The sequence below is a fragment of the Jaculus jaculus genome, chromosome 17 (assembly GCF_020740685.1).
Source record: "Jaculus jaculus isolate mJacJac1 chromosome 17, mJacJac1.mat.Y.cur, whole genome shotgun sequence".
Taxonomy (NCBI): Eukaryota; Metazoa; Chordata; class Mammalia; order Rodentia; family Dipodidae; genus Jaculus; species Jaculus jaculus.
In genome coordinates, this window is record NC_059118.1 from 34,149,542 (window position 1) to 34,174,294 (window position 24,753).

Here is a 24,753-nt window from a genome sequence, read left to right on the forward strand (position 1 = left end):
TCATAATTTCATTTTCCTTTACTGATGAACAGAACTCCATTGTGTAAATGTACATCTTCATTATCTACTCATTAGATGAGGGAAATTTAGGCTGGTTCCATTTCCTAGCTATTGTCAGGAGAGTGGCAGTAAATGTGGATGTGCAAGTATATCTAAGGTAGTGCAATGAGTTCTTAGGATATATGCCTATGAATGGTATAGCTGGGTCATATTTTTAACTGTCTCAGGAATCTCCACAGTAGTTTCCACAATGGATATACCAGTTTACATTCCCACCAACCATGTAGAAGTTTTCCTCTTTTTCAACATCCTCACCAGCATTTATTGTCATTTGTTTTCTTGATGGTAGCCATCTGACAGGACTGAAATGGAATCTAAAAGTAGTTTTAATTTGCATTTCCCTGATGGATAACATTTTTTAGATGTTTATATACCAACTGTATTTCTTCTTTTAAAAACTATTTAGTGCCATAGTCCATTTTTAATTGGGTTGTTTGATTTCTTATTATTAAGTTGTTTGAGTTCTTTGTATATCCTGGTTATCAATCTTCTGTCAGCTGTATAGTTGGCAAAGATTTTTCTCTCATTTTTAAGTTGTCTCTTTGCTCTATTAGCAGTGTCCTTTACTGTACACATGATTTTTAATTTCATGAGATCCCAGTGGTTGATTAGTGGTTTTATTTCCTGAGCAACTGGGGTTATATTCAGAAAGTCACTGCTTATGTCAAAATGTTGAAGTGTTTCCCCTACATTTTCCTCTAGCAGTTTTAGAGTCTGAGATCTGATGTTAGGGTCTTTGGTCCACTTGGACTTGTTTATGGAGAGATAGAAAGATCTATTTTCATCCTTCTATATATAGATATCCAGTTTTTATAGCACCACTTATTGAAGATGCTATCTTTTCTCCAGTGAGAATTTTTGGCATTTTTAGAATATATTTTATTTATTTATTTATTTATTTATTTATTTATTTATTTGAGAGACAGAGGGAGAGAATGGGTACAGCAGGGCCTCCAGACACTGAAAATGAACTACAGATGCATGTACCCCTTGTGCATCTTGCTTATGTGGGTCTTGGAGAATTGGACCAGGATCCTTTGGCTTTGCAGGCAAATGCCTTAACCACTAAGCTATCTCTCCAGCCCTATTTTTGGCATTTTCTGTCAAAGATCAGGTGGCTCTAGATGCCAGGACTTATATCTGGGTCCTCTATTCTGTTCCATTGATCTACATGTCTGCTTTTGTGCCAGTGCCATGCTGTTTTTGTTACTATGGTTCTGTAATACAGGTTAAAATCAGGTATGGTGATACCACCAGCCTTATTTTTGTTGCTCAAAATTGTTTTAAATAGTCAAGGTTTTTTTTGTACTTCCAAATGAATTTTAGGATTGCTTTTTTCTATTTCTATTAAGAATGCCATTGAAATTTTGATGGGTATCACATTAAATGTGTAGATTGCTTTTGGTAAGATTGTCATTTTCACAATATTGATTCTTCCAATCCAAGAACAAGGGATGTCTTTCCATTTCCTAGTGTCTTCTGTAATTTCTGCCTTGAGTGTGTTAAAGTTTTCATTGTAGAGATCCTTCACTTTGTTAGCTAGGTTTATTCCAAGGTACTTTATTTATTTATTTATTTATTGATGCAGTTGTGAATGGGTGTAATTCTATGATTTCATCCTCAGCATGTTTGTTGTTAGCATATAGGAAAGCTACCACTTCCTTTGTATTTATTTTGTATCATGCTACATTGCTAAAAGTGTTTATCTGCTCTAACAGTATTTCATAGATGCAGAAAAGGCATTTGACAAAATCCAACATCCCTTCATGATAAAAGTCCTACAGAAACTGGGAATAGAAGGAACATATCTCAACATAATAAAAGCTATTTATGACAAACATACTGACCATTGAAGAGACTTCCACAGAGGAAACTCTAACACTGTCTTACTAATAAGCTCTTGTCCCTATACTATCTATGTCCTCTGAGGAGAGTGGTATTGAGCAACTGCCCTAGGCCCTGATGAAATTTTCTGATAATATTTTTGCTTTGAGTTGTTATGCCTGCATTCATACATGAAATTAAACAGATTTTCCTCGCTCATATTGTCTCCTTAGACTTCTGAATTTACAGCTCTATTGCTCTCATGAAAGGAAATGCCCTGTGTTTCTTCTTCCTAAAATCAGTAGTTCTTGGCATTAGTTTTGCAATTCTTGACCTTAGCTGCTTTATAGGTCTTCCAAATGAAACTAACCAAGCCTGGAGTATCTTTGAGGATTTCAAACTACTTACTGAATGTCTTTAACAGTGAAAGGATACTAGGACACTTTCTACTTCAGACTGTTGGCAGGCGCCCCCATTCCCATCCCAGAAATTTTATTTATCCTCCGCTTCCTGTAAGTGTTCAAACCTGTGGGTTTGAACAGGCTCAGCATAACCTCCCAGGACTTACAGGAGTCCTGCTATGATTCCCAAGCTGCCCTTGAGCTTCTGGACTCACATGATTTTCCTGCTTCATCCCTCAGAGTAGCTGGACTACAGACAGGCACCACTGCCCAGTACTCATTTAATCTTAGGATGTTGCAACATCTGTAGCAAGGTCTCCTTTTAATCTCAAAATGGTTTTTACCTGTTCTTTTTTGCTACGTTTTTTGCTTAATCTTCACAATTTTCTCAATTATATTAGTCATTTCAAAGAAATAACTGTCAGCATTGTTATTTTTTTCTGGTATTTGTAACCACTATTTTACTTAATGGATTTCTGTCCTATGCTCATTTCCCTGCTTTTTAAAAGTTTATTCTGTTGTTTTACTAGCTTCCTGAGGTGTATCATGTGTAGTTCAGACAGGAAAGAAAAAGAAATTGTGATGGTCAATATCTGGTTGTCAACTTGGCAGGATTGAGAATCACCATAGAAACAAATTTTGATCTTGTCTGTGAGGGATTTTCTTGATTAGTTTAATTGTGGTAGGAGGACCCATCTTCAATGTGAGCAGCACCATTCATGGGCTGATGAAGAGAGCTGGCTGAGCAGCTGCATTCATTGCTTTGTGTTGGCTCATGGTGCTGAATGTGACCAGCTGCCTCAAGCTTCTGCCACCAGTCTTCCCCTCCATGTGGACTGCAACCCAAAACTATAAACTGAAGTAAACCATTTCTACTTTAAGCTTATTTTTAGAACAGGTATTTTGTCCCAGTAATAAGTTGACTAACATGGAAGTTTTTATTAATTATCATAAAGTTCACAATATATATTCTCTTCAAATTTTTCATGAGACAGAGAAAGAGAGGGAAAGAGAGAGGGAGAGAGTGGGAGGGGGGAAGAATGGGCATGCCAAGGCCTCTAGCCACTGCAAACTAGCTCCAGATGCATGTGCCACCATGTGCATCTGGCTTCATGTGGAACCTGGAGAATCAAACTTGGGTCCTTAGGCTTCACAGGTAAGCACCTTCACCATTAAGCCATCTCTCCAGCCCCATAACATATATTCTTTTTTTTTTATTGACAACTTCTATACTTACAACAAACCATGGTATTTCCCTCCTCTCTTCCTGCTTTCCCCTTCATAACTCTGCTCTCTGTCATATCCCTTCCCTCTTTACATTAGTCTCTCTTTTAATTTGATGTCATCATCTTTTTCTCCTATTATGAGGGTCTTGTGCAGTTATTGCTAGGCACTGTCAAGTCTTGTATATTGGGGCCAAATTCTGTCTGGACAGTTGTATGTAAGGAGTGGTACTCTTTCTTTTGCTCTTACATTCTTTCCGCCACCTCCTCCACAATGGACCCTGAGCCTTGGAAGGTGTGAAATGTTTCAGTGCTGGATGCTCCTCCATCCCTTCTTCTCAGCACTACATTTTCTTTTGGGTCATCCCAGTGGTCATTGCCATCTGAAAAGAGAAGCTTCTCTAAGCAGAAGTGAAAGTAGCATCAATGTATGAGTATGAACATTAAGTGTAGTGCTTTCAGGACAATTTGGTGAGAACAATATATACATTTATCCAGACAAGAGCAGGCTTTATACCCCTAAGGCTCATGACCTCCCCTGCCATAGTCTTTTGATTAGGTTTTCAGTACCAGGCATGTATTACCTCCCATACAGTAGGCCTTGGGTCCAATTAGAGAGCTTTTGGTTTCCCTCAGAGAAGACATGCCACTATTTTAAAAAGTATTTTATTTTAATTTATTTGACAGAGAAAGAGGGGGAAAGAATGAGAGAAATGGGCATGCCAGGGCCTCCAGCCACTGTAAATGAACTCCAGACACATGTACCCCCATGAGCATCTAGTTAATGTGGGGCATGGGGAATAGAACCTAGGTCCTTTGGCTTTTCAGGTAAATGCCTTAACTGCTAAACCATTCCTCCAAGCCCCAGACATGCCACTATTGCTTTCGTTTAGTCATTTGGCCTATCTGGCCAGCTTTAGGCTTCCAGTGTCTACTGTTTTCACCATTGATGACTTCTGTCTCCCATAAGGCTGCATACAATGCAGCTATTTCCAGCTTTCAGTTGACTGGGCTACAGAGAGAAGGTTTTCTGCTCAGCACCAGCTTGATTTCTCAGTGACTCTGCTTCTCAGGCATGTGAAGTCTTCAGCAATACGGTCTTACCATCTTTTTTAATGTTTTGGAGGCAACAGGGAACAACAACTGGCCAACAACTCACTGGAAGATATCCCAACCCTGGCACTGAAAATTTTCTAGTAACAATCTGTGCCTTCTGGATGTGCCATTATTCAAGAAAGTAGGTTTTCATATGTCTTATTCATATATCTTGAATTTTGATTGACCCAACCCCCTCACCTTTCTTTTATACAATCTCTTCCCCTGACCTCGCTTAGGCCTTTCCTCTCCCTGTAATATACAATACCATCTCTTTAGACCTTCCCTCTCCTCCCTCCCTTATAGTCTTTTGCTAGCTTATGGGTCTCTGCTACTAATTTTTGGCTCCAGATAACACACAAGTCTATACATTTGTAGCTAGGATCCACATATGAGAGAGAACATGTGATGTTTGGCTTTCTGGGCCTCTGTTACTTCACTTAGTATAATCCTTTCCAGGTCCATCTATTTCCCTGAAATTTTCATAATTTCATTTTTCTTTACCACTGAATAGAACTCTATTATGTGGATATACCACATCTTTATCATCTATTCATCTGTGGATGGACATCTAGGCTGGTTCCATTTCCTAGCTATTGTTAATAGAGCAGCAAAAACATGGTTGTGCAAGTATCTCTAAGGTAGTGAGAAGAGTCATTAGGATATATGCTTAGGAGTGCTATAGCTGGATCACATGGCAAATCTATTTTTAGTTGTCTCAAGAACCACCACACTGATTTCCACAAAGGTTGTACCAGATTACATAGAAGGGTTCCCCTTTTACCACATCCTTGCCAACATTTATTGTCATTTGTTTTCTTGATGGTAGCCATTCTGATGGGAGAGAGATGGAATCTCAAAGGAGTTTTAATTTGCTTTTCACTGATGGCTAAGGATGTAGGACACTTTTTCAGATGTTTATATGCCATCTGTATTTCTTCCTTTGAGAACTCTCTATTTAGTTCCATAGCCCATTTTTTGATTGGATTGTTTGATTTCTTATTGTTCTGTGTTTTGAGTTCTTTGTATATTCTGGATATTAATCCTCTGTCAGATGTGTAAGTGGCAAAGATTTTCTCCCACTCTTTAGGTTGTCTCTTTGCTCTACTCACAGTGTCTTTTGCTGTATAAAAGCTTTGTAATTTCATGAGATCCCAGTAGTTAATTAGTCGTTTTATTTTCTGAATAATTGGGATTATATTCAGAGAGTCATTACCTATGGCAATATGTTGAAGGGTTTCCCCTACCTTTTCTTCTAGCAATTTCAGAGTTTCTGATCTGATATTCAGGTCCCTGATCCACTTGGATTTGATTCTTGTACGTGGAGAAAGACAAGGATCCATTTTCATTCTACATATAGATATCCAGTTTTCCCAGCACCACTTGTTGAAGAGGCTGTCTTATCTGCAATAAATATTTTTGGCATTTTTGTCTGTAGCTGTCTGGATTAACATCTGGGCCCTCTATTCTGTTCCATTGATCTACATGTCTATCTTTGTGCCAGCACCATGCTGTTTTTGTTACTATGGCTTTGTAATATAGCTTAAAATCAGGTATGGTGATACCACCAGTCTTATTTTTGATGCTCAAAATTGTTTCGGCTGTTTGTGGTTTTTTGTGCTTACAAATGAATTTTTGGATTGTTTTTTCTATTTCTGTGAAAAAATGCCATTGGAATTTTAATGGAGATTGCAATAAATGTGTAGATTGCTTTTGGTAAGACTGACATTTTCAGAGCATCGATCTACAAGTCCAAGAACATGGGATGTCTTTCCATTCCCTTGTGTCTTCTGTAATTTCTACCTTGAGTGTTTCAAAGTTCTCATTGTAGAGATCCTTCACTTCCTTGGTTAAGGTACTTTAATTTTTTTTGAGGCAATTGTGAATGGGAGAGATTACCTGATTTCAATATCCGCATGTTTGTTATTAGTATATATTAGTATATAGGAAAGCTACTGATTTCTGTGTATTTATTTTGTATCCTGATATGTTGCTAAAAGTGTTTATCAGCTTTAACAGTTTGCTGGTAGAATTTTTAGGGTCTTTTATGTATAGGATCATATCATCTGCAAATAGTGATAGTTTGATCTCTTCCTTTCCAAATTATATTCCTTTTATGAGAGTCTCTTGCCTTATTGCTATAGCTAAGACTTACAGTACTATATTAAATGAAAGTGGGGACAGTAAACACCCTTGTTTTGTTCCTGAACTTAGTGGAAAAGCTTCAAGTTTTTCTCCATTTAGTATTATGTTGGCTGTAGGCTTGTCAAAAATAGCTTTTATTATGTTGAGATATGTTCCTTCTATTCCCAGTTTCTGTAATACTTTTACCATAAAGGATGTTGGATTTTGTCAAATGCCTTTTCTGCATCTATTGAGATGACCATGTGATTTTTGTACTTCAGACAATTTATATGATGTGTTACATTTATTGATTTGCGTATGTTGAACCATCCCTGGGATAAAGCCAACTTGGTTGGGCTGAGTAATCCTTTTGATATATTCTTGTATTCTGTTTGCCAATATTTTGTTCAGAATTTTGACATCCATGTTCATGAAGGAGATTGGTCTGTAATTTTCTTTCTTTGTTCTTTGTCTGGTCTTGGTATGAGAGTGATGCTGACTTCATAGGAGAATGCCTTCCTTTTGTATTTTATGGAAAAGTTTGAGAAGCAATGGTGTTAGTTCTTCCATGAAGGTCTGGCAAAATTCACCAGTGAGTCCATCTGGGCCTGGGATTTTTTTTAGTTGGGAGGTTTTTTATTTTTATTTTTGGATCTCTATACTTGTTATAGGTCTATTTAAATGGTTTATCTCATCTTGGTTTAATTTTGGTAGGTCATATGAATCAAGGAAATCATCCATTTATTTCAGATTTTCAAACTTAGAGAGATATATATTCTTAGAGTATGTCCTTATAATTGTCTGAATGTCTTTGGTATCTGTTGTAATGTTGCCTTTTTCACCTCCAATTTCACTAGTTTTTGTCTCTTCTCTCTTTCTTTTGGTCAAATTTGCTAAGGGTTTATCAATCTCATTTATTCTTTCAAAGAACCAAGTCTTTATTTCATTGATTCTTTGGATTTTTTTTTTTTTTTTTTTTGGTTTCCATTTCATTAGTTTAAACCCTAATCTTCTTCTCATCTACTGATTTTTGGCTTACCTTGTTCTTCTTTATCCAAGGCCTTAAGGTGAAGCATTAAATTGTTTATTTGTGATCTCTCTGATTTCTTAATATAGGCACTTAGAGCCATAAATTTCTCTCTTAGGACTGCCTTCATTGTGTCCCAAAGGTTTTGGTATGTTGTATTATCATCATCATTTGATTCTATGAATTTATTGATTTCTTCAATGACCCATTGATCATTCAATACTGCACTGTTTAGTCTCCATGAATTTATGTATGCTCTGTAGCTTTTCTTGTTGCTGAATTGTAGTTTAATCCCATTGTGGTCAGATAGGGTACAAGGGATTATTGCAATTTTCCTGTATTTGTGGAGATTTGCTTTGTGTCCTAATATATTTTAGAGAATGTTCCATGTGCTGCTGAGAAAAATGTATATTCTGCAGCATTTGGATGGAATGTTTGTAGATATCTGCTAAGTCCATTTGTTCCATGACATCATTTAATTCAGATGTCTCTCTGTGTATTTTTTCCTAGGATGATCTGTCAGTTGATGAGAGTGAGGTATTGAAGTTTCCCACTACAATTTTGTTTGATGTTTTCTGTGACCTTAAGTCTAATAGTGTTTGTTTGATGAAACTGGGAGCCCCCATGCTAGGTGCATATATGTTTAGGATGGTAATGTCCTCCTGTTGGAGTGTTCCTTTAGTCAGTATAAAATCACCTTCTTTATCTTTCCTCACTAATGTTGGTTTGAAGTCTATCCTGTCAGTTATTAGCATAGCAACCCCTTGGTTTCCTAGGCCCATTTGTTTGAAATACTATGTTCTGTCCTTTCACCCTAAGGCGGTGTCTATCTTGTGTTGAGAGATGAGTTTACTGGAGGCAAGAAATGGCAGGATCCTGCCTTTTAATCCGGTCTGCAAGCCTGTGTCTTTGGTTGGTGCATTGAGGCCATTGATATTAAGAGTTATTATTGAAAGGTATGAATTTATTCTCACCAATCTTCTTATTTTGTAGTGTTTCCTGTTTTCCCTTTACTCATTTGTTTTAACTGTTACTTGAGTGTGGTTTATATTTTTTCCTATTTCCTCCTGAGTGTATTTTGCTTTCTCTTTAGCAGGCAGAATTCCTTCAAGTATTTTCTGTAGGGCTGGTTTAGTTGTCATAAATTCCTTTAGCTTGTTTTTGGTGTGGAATGTCCATATTTCTCCATCAATTTGGATAGATAGCTTTGCAGGATAAAGTAATCTTGGTTGACAGTTGTTATCTTTCAGAACTTGCAATACATCATTCCAAGCCCTTCTGGCTTTTAAAATTTGTATTGAGTAATCTGCAGTTATTCTGATGGGCTTACCTTTGTAGGTGATCTACTTTTTCTCTCTAACTGCTTTCAATATAATTTCTTTGGTTTGTGTGTGTAGTAGTTTAATTATAACATGGTAAGGAGAGGTTCTTTCCAGGTTTTGTTGTTTGGTGTTCTAAAAGCTTCTTGTATCTGCATTAGCATTCCTTTCCCAATTTGGGGAAATTTTTTCTTCTACAATTTTGTTGAAAACACCTACTAAGCTTCTGGATTGAAATTCTTCTCCTTCTGTTATACCCTGAATTCTTAGGTTTGATCTTTTCTTTTTTTTCTTCAATTTTTATTAATATTTTCCATGATTATAAAAAATATCCCATGGTAATACCCTCCCACCCCACCCCCACACTTTCCCCTTTGAAATTCCATTCTCCATCATATCCCCTCCCCATCTCAATCAGTCTCTCTTTGATTTTGATGTCATGATCTTTTCCTCTTCTTATGATGGTCTTGTGTAGGTAGTGTCAGGCACGGTGAGGTCATGGATATGAGGCCATTTTGTATCTGGAGGAGCATGTTGTAAGAAGTCCTACCCTTCCTTTGGCTCTTACATTCTTTCTGCCACCTCTTCCGCATTAGACCCTGAGCCTTGGAAAGTGTGATTGAGATGTTACTCAGTACTCCAGTCACTTCTTTCCAGCACTATGATACCTTCTGAGTCATCCCAAGGTCACTGCCATCTAAAAAGAGAAGATTCTCTATCCAAAGTGAGAGTAACATTAATATAAGGGTATAAATATTAAGAGAAGTGCTTACTGGGCAATTTGATAAGCATAGTATATACACTTATCCAGACATCAGCAGATGTTACACCCCTAGGGCTCATGAATACCCCTGTTTTAAGTTTTCTGTATCAGGGATGTATTCCCCCCCCATGGAGCGGGCCTCCAGTCCATTTGGAGGGCAGTTGGTTTCTACCATGACAGACCTGCCACTATTGCACCCATTTGCTCATTTGGGCTGACTGGCCAATTATAAGGCTTGCAGTGTCCACTGCTTAGTATCTTCACTGGTGGTATCTCTTTCTCCCATTGAACTACATGTAGAATGGCTTCTTCCAGCTTTCTGTCAGCTGGTCTACATGGAGGAGATTATCAGCTCAGTTCCAGCAGGATTTTTCAGTGGCTTTGCAGCCCAGCAATAGGGTCTTACCATCTATTCCTGGTGGGAAACCAAGGGCCTCAGCAATGGCCTATATTTTGGGGGCATTAGGGATCTCCCTGGCCAACAACTCACTGGAAGTAAGGTTTGATCTTTTCATAGTGTCCTGGATATCTTGAAATTCCCATTCATACCTTGCTATTAGCTTGTCTTTCTCTTTGATGGACTGTATTAGTTCTTCCACCTGGTCTTCCAGCTTAGATATTCTGTTCTCTCCTTCATCCATTCTACTGGTGAGACTTTCCACAGAGTTTTTTTTTTTTTTTTTTAAATTTCATTGAATGTATTCTTCAGAGCTAGGATTTCAGCCTGTTTTTTCTACAGTATTTCTATTTCCTTACTCATGTCTTGTAATGTCCTCTTTATTTCATTAACGTGGTTTCCTGTATTCTCTTTCAGAAGTTTGTTTTCTTCTTTAATTCCTTTCTTTTCTTCTTAATTCCCTTCATTTCTTCTCTGATTTTTTTGAGCATTGATACCATCATTTTCTTGAAATCTTTGTCAAGCATTTCATCTAAAACAGTCTCATTGGTGGTCATTTCTGACGGATTTATAATTTTTTTTTTAATTTAATTAATTTATTTATTTATTTGAGAGCGACAGACACAGAGAGAAAGACAGATAGAGGGAGAGAGAGAGAATGGGCGCGCCAGGGCTTCCAGCCTCTGCAAACGAACTCCAGATGCGTGCACCCCCTTGTGCATCTGGCTAACGTGGGACCTGGGGAACTGAGCCTCGAACCGGGGTCCTTAGGCTTCACAGGCAAGTGCTTAACCGCTAAGCCATCTCTCCAGCCCGGATTTATAATTTTTGGTGGGACTGTATTGTCTTGGTTCTTTGAGTTTCTTGTATTATATTGTAGTGACTTTTGCATCCTGAGTTGATTTGATGCTTGGATTTTCTACTTATTTGCCATTGTTCCCAGACGTGGCAACCCACTTCTATATACCCTCAGGAAAAGAGTTCAAGGTGCCGGGTGTAGCTCTGTTCCCCAATCAAGCCTCAGAAGTAATCCTAGGGGCTAGTTTGCTTGCTAAGCAAGTATTCTAGTTGACTGGATAGAATAATTTACTGGCAATTTCTAAACTTCAACTGAGTAACATACATAATAAAAACTAGCACAAGCAATTATGGGGATTAAAACAAAGATATAGTCTTATAAAGACAAAATCCCTGAGAGTGTGTGTTGTTCTACACCCTTAATCTTGTCAGATGAGAGGTAGAGATTTATGTTCTGAATTGGGTTCCAGGTCAACCTGGATCTGATCAGACCCTTCCCCCAATAATGACAGAAGCAAAAGACAAAGGTCCTATAAATATGAAAGCATCAAAGACAACCATATTCAACCCCCAAATATAGGTTATTTGAAAATGGTAAAGTCAACCAAGAATATATAACCCATAATCTGCCCTGACAAGGAAAGAGAGACTAGCTCTTCCAATGCAGACCTAGTACCTGTTTGTTTGTTTTTCTAATATTTTTTTGTCAGTTGGCCTTGTTACCTTTTGGGGTGGCTTCCATTTTCACCAATGCTGAGTGCCCACCTTGATCCCTCAGTACGGAGCTGGGGTTCTCTTCAGCTGTGCTGGCTGCGCTGCTACTGGGGGTGAATGCTGGAGGTTCCAGGTTCTGATGGTGGCGGATGGGAGAGTTCAGACTTCTGGGGTTGCTCGCACTTTCTGTAGCTCTTTAGTTGTTTTCAGTTGTTTTTCCTTCAGATTTCTTTTTTTTTTCTTAAATATTTTTTGTTCATTTATTTATTTGAGAGTGAACAGACAGAGAGAGAAAGAAGCAGACAGAGAGAGAATGGGCGCGCCAGGGCTTCCAGCCACTGCAGACGAACTCCAGTTACCTGCGCCCCCTTGTGCATCTGGCTAACGTGGGTCCTGGAGAATAGAGCTTCGAACGGGGTCTTTAGGCTTCACAGGCAAGTGCTTAACCGCCAAGCCATCTCTCCAGCCCCCTTCAGATCTCTTAACTGTGACAGAAGGCTGATAAAGTTGACACATCCACTGTGTGGTCTCTGCTGCTGCCACCGCCTGGCACAGCTAGCGGGGTGGCGCTGGGCGGAGCGAGGGCCCCGAGCGCCTCAGGGGGACTCTGGCCATTTCCCTCCTTCCTGCTGGGTCTTGGTCTCTCTGGCTTCTCTGCTGTGTCCACGAATAACTCCTTCACTTTTCAGAAGAAGAGTGTATTTTGCTGGGGTTTTGTTTAAATCCCTCCCTCGGCTGGTTTGGCATGGTCCTATGCCACCATCTTACCTGGAAGTCCCATAACATATATTCTTGATAGAACTCATTAACTCAGTGAAGTAACAACCTAGCTGTTAGCAGGGCCCTCTAATTCATTCACTACCTCAGCTGGTGAATTCTGGTATAGATGGGCATCTCAGCAGGAGGGTTTGGGGATGATTTTGTACCCTTCCAGATGAGTCATATTCATTCATTCATACTCAAGCTTCTTGCTTCCTTATTGTCTCTTAGCTGACAGTGCAAGGGTTCTTCAATCTGAACGTGTATTTTTTTTTATTTTTTTTAATACATTTTATTTATTTATTTGAGAGAGAGTGAGAGAATGGGCTCACCAGGGTCTCCAGCCACTTCAAAAGAACTCCAGATGCATGCACCCCCTTGTGCATCTGGCTTACATGGGTCCTGGAGAGTTGAACCGGGATCCTTTGGCTTTGCAGACAAGCACCTTGACTGCTAAGCCATCTCTCCAGCCCTGAACATGTATTTTGCTGTCACTTGAATGTTTGGTCATCACCCAGGGTTGGCAATTACTGTATTCACTGGAAATATTATTTTATCTTATTTCTATAATCCTGCTTCTACCATGGAAGACATGGGTGGTTTATTTTTATTTTTTATTTTTATCCCTAAGGTTCATTTCTTCCACAGGTCCTAGCCAGCAATCTCCTAGAAGGTACATTGTCATACCCATTGCAAATTTAAGCTACATTTAATTCATCTTAGCCTACACAGCCTGATCCATTTAATAGAGTATGAACAGGAAAGGGGTATCAAGCTCACTTCTAAGTTAAATTTTTATGAAATGACCAATTATTAATCTAGCAACGTAACTAGCTGTCAGGAGCAGGCAACTCCAGGAGAATTCGTGGAGGGGGTGAGTCCAGCTGGAAGAAGGTGCATGTAGCAGACATTCACTGACACCAGTTACCATGGAGAGCACTTTATTCCTGCCACATGGTGTTTATATAGGGAGTTTGGTCACAAGTGCACTCAATACGATGATCTTATCTGCAAAAGGGGTACTGAATCGTGGTTATATAACAAGCTTCAGACATTTTGGATGCTCAGGCAGAAGTCAAGCCTATTAAAGATATATGCCTCTACACTAGCCTAAGTATTAGTGCTGAGTACCCAATTCTTCAGTCAGGAAGAGAGCTTTCTCCTGTGGCAATAAGGGACTCTGATTTGGAATTAGAATGTTTAGAAGACTGTCTAGGAAAATTCTTTGGGAAACTCACTAATTCACCTGGCCTTCCATTTCAGATACAAAATACAGGAGTTTAAATTAAATGTCTAAGGGGTAAAAGTGTACCTCTGACAGTCTTTGCTTCTGCAAATAGAAATTACAGTCTATTGACATTATTGGTTCATTCTCCTCTCTGAAGTTCTTAGAGTCCTTTCTCTAAATTGAGATAAAGACAACTGTGCTGGTTCGAATGTAAAATGTCCCCATAGCTTTACACTTAATTCCCAGCTGGTGAGCCTTTGGGAGGTGGAGCCTTGTTGGAGGAGGTGTGTCACTGGGGACTGGCCTTGTGGTCCTAGCCCAGGCCAGCTTGTTTCACTCAGTTCACTCTCTCTGAGGGAAAAATCCCCTACTTCTGAGAACTTTATGGTTAACTTTGAATGGCTACTATTGACTGGGGATGGGTGTCCATTGCTCTGAGAGTCCTCACTCTGGGACTTAAGCCAGAAACATTGTTGCCAAGGAGGCCCAGTCCTGCCTGGCTGCTTCTGTGATCAGCTTGCTATCTCACCTTGTTCTTCTCCAATTCAATAGCCCAGTTCTAAACTTTCAATAGACAATCATTCTCAGCCTAGGGCACTTTCAATTATGGTTAGAGACAGCCTCAACATACTTAATCCCCCTGAATCCAGCCCTCATTTGAGTCTCTACTCTGGGGAGCTGTTGTTGCTTCTGACTAAACCTGCCTGTTATTTCTGTCGTTGCTATAATTTTGATTCTGTACAATAAAGCTTGTTGCATACATCCACTCATTCTCTCCCACTAGCTTTGAGATTGTCTAGGCTTGGCCTGGGGATGGCAATGCTTTGCTGCCTCCTAGATAAAAATCCAGGTCAACAGAGTGGAGCTGCTCTTTCCTGCTTCATCTCAACTTCCTCCCTGCTGCTGTGGAGATGTGATGCCCAGCTGAGCTGTCTGCTCTCGCCATGTTATCCCTACTATGAAGAAACTTCTTGGGAGCTAAGAAGATGGCTCAGCGACTAAAGTGCTTGCTGAAACTGTAAGCTGGAAATATACTCTTTCCTTCTATAAGCTGCTTCTGGTTGTATGTTTTGTCCAAGTAATCAGAAGGTAACTGCTACAACAACCTTACATGTGAGTAATCTTTCTATGATTGAAAGGGAATAGTTTGGGTCTGGAGAGATTGCTCAGTAGTTAAGAGCACTTCCTGTACAAGAGTGCCCAAGGGGGCCTGAGACACCACTTGAGTTCAATCTCCAGGACCCACATAAACAGCTGGGCATGGCCATGTACCTCTGTAGCCCCAGAATCACTGGGGCCTATGAAGTTTAAACATTTATTTAAAAAGGCAAGCTTCAAGATCAGTAAGAGACTCTGACACAAAGAATAGGCGGAAAGAGTAATGCAAGAGGACAGCCAGCATTCCCCTCTAGCCTGTGCAGGAGAACACACCCTGTCCCCGGCAAGCATATGGGATGTCACATGTGGACATGCACACGCATACAACACACACACACCCTTACCACATACACATACCACCACATTACATGTATGGACATATGCATATACCACACACACACACCATACATACCACCACCACCACCACATTACACACACACACATGCAAAAAAAAGGAATAATTTTTATAGTGTTCCATTTTAATTTCAAAACATTTTAATAAGCATTGATTTTAAAAAGGCAAGAGAAGAATGTAACACCTTAGCAAATGCTTAAAGGTAAAACAAATGTCACTATAAATAGTATACTTATAAAATCTCTCTTTTTTTTTTGTATCCTTCATACAACTCAATTCTAAAATACCCTTTTACAGAGATGTATAAATAAACTCCAAGTGGCCAATGCTCAATACTACTGGTTTCCCACCACTGCTGGGCTGGTGGGTTTCCAGATATTGTCTCCTCTCAGCACCTGCTCAGAACTTCCTCCATCAGCACCTACCGTCTCTGGAGCACTCAACATTAAACTGCATGAGTTCTTCCTCCTAAAGTAGATCTTTAAGGCGGCTTTGAAGAGGGCACGGCGCAGAGTTAACACTGCTTGCTTTTTAAGGCGCTCAGAAGCTTTTGGTTCTTGTGCTTGAACGTCTTGATAAAGCTGTTCGGCATGATTTTGCCTCTCCCATCTTCACCCACTTGACCCATAATAATGTAATTTAGGCCTAAAGAAAGAGAATATAGAAATAAAATACTTTAAGTGTGTTCTTTGAAGCAGACCACAGCTTACCTCTGGGTAATAAATAATTTTGTTTTGAGACAGGGCCTCCTGTAGGTCAGGCTAGTAGCAGACTTGTTACATAGCCCAGGATGAGCCTGAATTTCTGATCCTCTTGCATCCACCTCCTCAGGGCTGGGATGACAAGCAGGTGCCACCACACCTGGTTTATGAGGATTAAATCTTGGCTTCCATCTGGGAAGGGCAAGCATACCCTACCAATGGACCTACGTCCCTGGTACAGCAGCCCTTTTCTATAAGTAATGTTATACATTTCATATAGGATAAAACCTCATTTAAGACCATATTCACAAAGGGTAAATTCAAGTAGTAGTCGTCATTTTTGCCTTCTAAGACAGAGAGTAGTTCATTCCTGTCATTCTACTGCTCTGTATACTCCGCTGTGCCGTAGCTCTTGTAGTTCCTGAAAGCCTTGAACTGCGTTGTTCAAGGTTCCCTCCCTCATGGGGCCTCCAGTGCTCCATCATGAGCCATCTTCAGATGGCTTCTCATAGTCCCATAATGCATCTGGTCACTAATGACCCATCCCTACTCTATTCTGTGGTTGTCTTAGGTAAGCTTTTAAGAAAACACATAGTTAATATTCTTGTACTCATTAGTGCCTTGAAAAGTAATGAGTATTCAAAGTACTTGTATTTATTATAATTTTTATCATATTATTTTTATACATGAGTGTGTCTGGATAAGCTAGGTCTAGACTGTGGCCAAATATTTTCTTTCTGAGAAATATTTTTTTTTATTTTTTTTGTTCAATTTTTATTTATTTATTTGAGAGCAACAAACACAGAGAAAAAGACAGATAGACGGAGAGAGAAAGAATGGGCGCGCCAGGGCTTCCAGCCACTGCAAACGAACTCCAGATGCGTGCGCCCCCTTGTGCATCTGGCTAATGTGGGACCTGGGGAACCGAGCCTCGAACCGGGGTCCATAGGCTTCACAGGCGAGCGCTTAACCGCTAAGCCATCTTTCCAGCCCTGAGAAATATTTTTAAGCTGGGTGTGGTGGCACATGCCTTTAATCCCAGCACTTAGGAGGCAGAGGAAGGAGGATTGCTGACAGTTCGAGGCCAGCCTGAGACTACATAGCAGATTCCAGGACAGCCTGGGCTGGAGCGAGACCCTACCTTGAAAAACCAAAGAAAAAAATTATTTATTAATTTGTGAAGAGTGTGTGAGACAGTGAGCAGGGGCATGCCAGAGCTGTTGCCAATGAGCACTAGATACATGCATCACTTTGTGCATCTGGTTTTATGTGGTGCCAGGGAATTCAACCTGGACCAACAGACTTTGCAAGCAATCACCTTTAATCACTGAACAATCTTTGTGAACTGGGGCCTAGCTGGAGGAAGTGGGTTGCTGCAGGGGCAGAGCAGTGAGAATTTTGGGGTTAGAACCTGGCTTCACTTCTGGCTAAACTCTCTGCTTCCTGGCCTGTCAAGATCTGCCTCACTCTGCCACAGAGCCACTGCCCCTCCCCCCATCTTTGCTACCATGATGGAGTAAGCCAGAAGAAATCAGTCATCCCTTAAGTTGTGTCTTGTCAGATATTTGGTCATAGCAATGAGAAAAATGAGTACTGTGCTATAGTATGCTTCGAGTTATGTAAGTGTGTGTAAGCAGACTCATTCTTGTAGGGTTCATGGGGGTAGGCCAGGCTCGGGTGGATGTGACCAGTAGAAGGTAATCCACTGTGATTCTAATGACCATTCTGAGCTTAGATTCCATCCTTCTTTTGTTCCCCAAACATTATGACTTACTTCTTAATGTATGATGCTTCATTTCACATGAAGCAAGATTTAGAATATCTAATGCAACTTGAGCTCACTCTTCACAAACCTTCTTAGGCTAAGTTTACAACAGTTTCTGGTTTCCACTGCCATTCATGTGCAAGATTCCAATAGGTCAGATGGCACTTAAGTTAATTTCTGCCCTTTTTATAATTTGTTTTGCTAAATTTGAGCTTAAGTTACAATGTAAATAATAAAAAAAAGTTCAGTATGAAAAATTTTACAGTATCTTTAGGGAAATGATTTCACTTTTCATTTTATAACTCTCTCAACTTATTGAAACTAACATCTATCTATCTATCAATCATCTATCTGTCTATATCTATCTTCCTCCTCCTCCTCATCATCTGCTTGTGTGTGTGCGTGCTGTGGTGCATGTGAGAAGGACGACTCTGAGGTGTCTGTGCTCCATCTCTTGCTGCTGCAGATGAGCTGCTACGCTGTAAAGGAAGTTGCTGGTCCTCAAGCTTCTGACTGTCCTGGCCCTGCCTCCCTTTGTTGCAGGTACATTGGCATCACTGGCACATGTGCCACGTTGCATCTGGCTTTACAATGGGTGCTGGGGAATTAAACCCGGGCCCTCAGGCTTTGTGAGCAAGTACCTTTAACTGCTGAAACATCTCCCCAGCTCCTTATTGAAACATTAAAAACTATCAAACATATATAACGTTTTACGAGTCAAATAACTTTTTTCAAAAAAACATGCTTCTGGCTCTGGAGTAATTTCCCTTTCCCCATAATTTCTCTCACTAAACTTATTCCTATCTATCCATGCACCTACTCCTTTCCATGCACCATGTCTCTCTACCTGCAAATGAGTCCCAATTTGTAATTGTATCCCAGATATACCTCTCTCTTCTGATGTCTAGTTCTGCATTTCCTGTTACTTGCTGGATATTTCTCTATACATAATATTGACACTGGACATGTGCTAGTTTAAGATCTTTCTCCTGAACTGATCTTTTGGTGTCTATTTCCTTTTTTAATTTATTTATGGGAGAGAGAAAGAGAGAGAAAGAGAAAGAGCGAGAAGGAATTGGGGCATGAGGGCCTCTAGCCACTGCAATCAAATTTCAGATACATGTGCCATCTTGTGTGCATGTGTCGCCTTCTGCACATGTGTCACCTGGCTTAGGTGTGTTCCGAGGAGTTGACCCTGGGCACTTAGGCTTCGCAGGCAAGTGCCTTAACTGCTAAGCCATCTCTCCACCCCCTCTATTTCCTTTTGATTTAAGTTCAGATGTTCTGGAACTCACCGGTTCTTTTTCTGTAAGCTCTAAGAACTGGGGTGCTGGCTTATAGGTGTTAGCCCTGATGCTACTTCCCATGCCAGCTACTGCCAAGGAGACCGGGCTCAGAAAGACTTCCTGAATTTCTTCCCTGGCTCTGAGCTCCCTGAGCAGAACGACACCAGTTTCTTCCTTACCTCTTCTGACAAGAGGGCACTGCTTGCAGACCACAATGATCTTGGCACTCATGTTCTTGCCAGCCTGCTGGATTGCCAGAGTGCCCTCTTTGTAGATGTTGATGATTGAGACTGTGGCATGCAGACTCCCACCCCGAGTGACGGTTGTGATGACTGTGCCGGCCAACGCTGCAGTAAACAAGTGTGAAACAATGTTGTAGTGAAGGCAAAACAAGGGGCACTGAAAATGAGTTTTCATCTTTAAAGTTTCAGAAATTAAACATTTTCCTGTGAAGGAAAAAGGCCCTGGGGCTGGAGAGGTGGCTCAGTCGGTAAAGAGCTGGCTGCATGATCGTGGGGACCAGAGTCGGCTCGCTAGACTAGCTGAATTGACAAGCTCTGGGCCCAAATGAGAGACCCTGACTCAATAAAATAAAGGGAAATGATCAAGGAACACACCCCACATCAAGCCCTGACCTTCACATGCATGCACACGTGAACACACCTGCATCGACATGCCTACAATCAGACAGTATACCACATGTACATGCAAAAAGAAAAAAAAGACAAAAGGTCCTAGCTGAGCACTTAAAATTGATAGTATGCTTTTATCACAAAAATTCAGGTTTTTAAAAAAAGATCAGGCTGGGGAGATAGCTCAGGGTTAAAGGCACTTGCTTGCAAAACCTGCTGGTCTGGGTTTGATTCCCCAGTACCCATGTTAAGCCATATGCACAAAGTGGTGCATACATCTAGAGTTCATCAGCAGTGGCAAGAAGCTCTGGCATGCCCAATTTCTCTTTCTCTCTCTGCCTATCAAATTAATAAAAGTGTTTTTTTAAAGATCATGGAGCCATAATGTTACTGTGGTTGTTTGGTATTAACACCTAGGAGAACAATGTAAATACTTTCTGTGTTGCATGCAGTGCATTGCTGAGGTGTACACCCTTTAAATGTTCTATCCAGGGGCTGGGAAATGGCTCAGTAGTTAAAGGCGTTTACTTGCAAAGCTTGCTGGCCTAGGTTCAGTTCCCCAGCCACTCATGTAAAGCCAGAAACAAAATGTTCTATCTAATAACGAGAATGCTACTGAGAAGGGCTAAGACTGCCAGAGTTCAATTCCCCACCACTGTGAGGTCAGCTGGGCATGGCCACACACATCTATAGTCCCAGTCCTGTGGGGGATGAGAACTGGAGAACGGCTGGGCTTCTTGACTGGAAAAAAATGGCATTAAAAAAAAAAAGCTTTGGGTTGAGTGAGAGACTGTCTTAGGGAAGTAGGCTAGTGAGCAAATAGAAGAGGACAGCTGATGTTCTCCTCGGGCCTTCCCATCCTGTGCACAGAGCGCTTGCATTTGCACGTACGTGTGCAAGCAGCATATGCATGTCACATCATGTCACACCACACATACTCTACAGACACCCCAAAAGAAGTTTTAAAAAACTTTTAGCAAAAGCCTGTTAATTTTCATTATATAGCTGCTCTCTTTTCTCTGTTGTGACACCCACAGAATCTCTCTTCTGAGTCACCGAGGACAGGTGCTTCTCTCTTTCTCAGAAGGGGCTGTTGGCACTTTGGGAGGTGGAGGAACAATTCCATGTGGTGCTGGGATTACATTGATGAGATATATATGTGGCTTTTTTTGAGGTAGGGTCTCACTCTAGCTCAGGCTGACCTGGAATTCACTCTGCATTCTCAGGGTGGCCTTGAATCATGGCAGTCTTCCTACCTCTGCCTCCAGAGTGCTGGGATTAAAGGCGTGCACCACCATGCCCGGCTACATTGATGATATTTTAACCAACACCATTCCCCAGTTATTGGCACTACCAAAAACTGCCCCATGGAGTGTTTTCTACCCTGGTTGAGAACCCGTGAGATCCTGGTGATGGTATTTAGTTAATGTGCCATCCAAGTAGATCATGGTCAGTGGGATAAATTGTTTTGGACTTGGCTAACATGACCCCTTTGGGACAATGTGAACCATCATGGCTTGTGTTGGGTTAGCAGAATGTCAGTAAGAAACCAGGTAAAATTGGTGGGGGGTGGCCTTAGGCACAGGGAGGTGATTCCTGCCCCACCCCCATAGAAGACTAACCTGGATGTGGTAGCAACAACACTTAGCATTATTCGTTTTTATTTTCATGCAGTTGTTTGAAGTTTAGTATGAAAACTACATAAGATTTAGGGCCCCAGTCCTCTTACAATATGGTCATTTAGGCTACAGTCAGGGGCCCCTTTTGTTTTGGATAACCATTTGGACCTTAGCAACTTTCTTTTCCTGATAAGATTCTTTAAAGCTGCTCTTAAAATATGCAGCACAAATAAATATGGCCAAAATATTGAGTAGCATTCACAGATGGTGCAATTTTTCTTTTAAATTTTTATTTATTTATTTATTTATTTATTTGAGAGCGACAGACACAGAGAGAAAGACAGATAGAGGGAGAGGGAGAGAGAATGGGCACGCCAGGGCTTCCAGCCTCTGCAAATGAACTCCAGACGCGTGCGCCCCCTTGTGCATCTGGCTAACGTGGGACCTGGGGAACCGAGCCTCGAACCGGGGTCCTTAGGCTTCACAGGCAAGTGCTTAACCGCTAAGCCATCTCTCCAGCCCTGGTGCAATTTTTTAATTGGAAAAAATTCTCAGAAATTCTAAGTCATTTGGTACTATCTCCTCAGCTTCCAGCTTGTAAGAGTTCCCAAATAGACTTCAGACTTCAATGTTTTCATTTCATACTTGGGAAAGACACTGCAGAGGAAATACTTGAATTTCTTTTAAGGAGAGGCTGGCTTCTGGACATAAGCTTGGCTATATTTTTAAGTTACTTAAACTGAATCACAGATGTGTGAAAAAATGCTAGGTACATTAAAAAAATACACAAGGAAAAAGCTTTTAATTTGTTTGGAATAGCCAGTCAGAATACAGAGAGCAGTATCATGCACCAAGAGTCAGATTGTTAAACTTAATGCAAAAGGCACAGCTTTGAATGCTATTTTTCTCACCTGTGAAATCTAACAGTTCAAATAACATATACCAATAAACTGGTGCACAGAAAAATATTTTCTTGAGCAAATGAATGGTGTTACTAGCTCTTCCCCATTAAACTCATGGGAATTCCTGTGAGATTAAGCACAACGTCTCAGGTTTCTCATTAGAGGGAAAAGGCTGGGTTTTGTTTCTTACCAAAGTTGCTCGAACAGTAATTGCTCTCCAGAGTCCCCCTCCGTCTACACTTTTGTTGACACAGGGCCACAGTGGGCTTTAAACCTTAATTCAAAGAAGATATTCAAAGGAGAAAGATGTAAGATTCATGAAAATGAATTCAAGTATAATGGTTGTTTATACCTGAATTGATCCAGCTAAAATTACCATTTATTTCCCTGAGCCACCAATCTACCCTTGCAATGAAATAATTATAAGCCACGCAAAAGAAATTCTTCATCTTACCAGCTACTGCTCTTATTACTGAAGGGCAACTCAATACTGTCCACTAAATTTTAAACCTGAGATCAAAGATAATACAAATTTAGCCCTGTTCTCATCTTCCTTTATATTAACCTAGTACTATGAACAAACTTTGATGTATTTTATGGAGCCCTATATAGGAAAAAAAAAAAACTCAGATGACTAAGCTGAACATAGAATAATTTTTCAGTTTACAAGAGGAAATCTCTGTTGTTTTCAAGAGAATGAGAAGATCTTTTTGGTGCATTTTAAATCTGCACTTATCTACATGTGGCTAGCATAGGGTTTTAGAAATGCTCCTCACCTGTAAAGTGTTACACTAGATGCAAGCTTTCAGTATCTATTTCAAGCCTGGTCTTAGCTATGAGAAGCTTAAGAACTGAGAAGTAAAATGTTATCATCTCTGGGGCTGTAGGGATGGCTTAGCAGTTAAGGCACTTGCCTGCAAAGCCTAAGGACCCAGGTTCAATTCCCCAGGACCCACAGAAGCCAGATGCATAAGGTGGTGCATGTGTCTGGAGTTTGTTTACAGTGGCTAGAGGCCCTAGTAATCCCGTTTATCTCTCTATCTGCCTCTTTCACTCTGTCTCTCTCTCAAATAAATAAATAAAATTTTGTAAAATGTTATCAGTTCTGGGGCTGAGGAAATGGCTTAGTGGTTAAGGCATTTACTTGCAAAGCCTAAGGACCCAGGCTTGATTCCCCAGGACCCACGTAAGCCAGATGCACAAAGGGGTGCACGCGTCTAGAGTTCGCTTGCAGTGCACCCATTCTCTCTCTCTCTCTCTGCCTCTTTCTCTGTCTCTGTTGCTTGCAAATAAATAAATGAGAATAAAAAAGTTAAAAGTAAAACTAGACAGATAAACACACGCTGGTTCTTAATTAGAGGTGACTTTGCTTTAGGCGACACATGCAATGTCAGGAAATACTCTGGGTGGCATAACTAGAGGGCACTAATTGTGTCCACTTTGCAGCTTCTTGCCTGCCTGATGACCACATGGGGATGTGCTTACTGAATGTGAGGTTCATAAAAGGTTTGGTAGTAGTAAAAGGTTTCTGAACACACACCTCCAAAAACTAATTCAAAATCAAGCATGTAACAAGTTTGAAGGGTTTCCAGCAGAACCTGCCAGTGTTGCGTCACAGGGCTTCATTCACCACAGCCTTGGTTCTGAACACTCCACATGCTTTTGCACTGTTCATGCTGTGAAGCCACTCCCCACCAGCACATGCTGCGTGAAACGCCTCAGCTCAGATACAAAACCACTGTATGTATGGAATCATGGTGTTTTCACTGTATACACATAGTTTCCTGCACTATAGAGACCTAGTGGTTTAATTAAGGAAAAAGATTTAATATTTTCCTACCATAAGTTCTCAATGTTTAAGTATCAAATTAGTATGCCTTTGGATTGTACTGTGTTAGAATGTTCGATTTTAAAATTTGCTATTTGAGTTGCATCTCATAAAATATCATTCAATGAAATTTGTGATTAGGACAGAATTTCCAACAATTTCTGAAATGGCCCTAAACATACCTCTGCCACTTTGTATTTATGTGAAGTGGCAATAGTCTCAGTATTGACAACATAAACTCACAGTACTGATCAACTCTGAAAAACATTTTCTATGCCCTGAAGCATCAAATGCTCTGCCAAGATTTAATTTTTTATATAAAAATAAACAAGTATATCCATGTTATTAGTGTGCAAATTTGTTTTCATTTTGAATGCTATGTTTTGTGTGTAGTACTTATGGTGCTCTGTGTGTGTGCGCGTATGTGTGAGATATGCACATGCATGTGCAGATGGGATGCTCCAGGCAGAGGCTAGACTTGGGGACTCTCATTGATTCCAGAACATGATTTTTTTTTAAATACATACATATGCAATTTTTTAATTCTTTTGATTATGTATGTGGCTTTACCCACAAAATATTACATATTTTTTCATGAGCCATAAATATGCAAATCATTTAGCATTAGTCTTTATGCAAATGAAGATCTCTTTAACCTCAGAGTAAGTACATGACATAGGCCTCTTAACTTAGAACAGTGTGTAGCAATGACATTGTTGTTGGCTGACATTTTGACACTTTTTAAAAATTTCCTTTTTTTGGGCTGGAGAGATGG

General features: G+C 40.3%; 1 protein-coding gene across 1 annotated transcript in view; it reads right to left on the minus strand.

Moving 5' to 3' along the window:
* Window positions 1–15,367: 15,367 nt before the first annotated feature.
* Pcolce2 (procollagen C-endopeptidase enhancer 2) overlaps window positions 15,368–24,753 on the minus strand; it is a 73,098-nt gene continuing 63,712 nt past the window's right edge. The window contains exons 7-9 of the mRNA XM_045136958.1: window positions 22,341–22,424; window positions 19,177–19,344; window positions 15,368–15,890 (exon numbers count right to left, since the gene is read on the minus strand). Of these exons, the coding sequence (XP_044992893.1) occupies window positions 15,760–15,890; window positions 19,177–19,344; window positions 22,341–22,424 (383 nt within the window). The 3' untranslated portion in view covers window positions 15,368–15,759. The remainder of the gene's footprint in view (window positions 15,891–19,176; window positions 19,345–22,340; window positions 22,425–24,753) is intronic.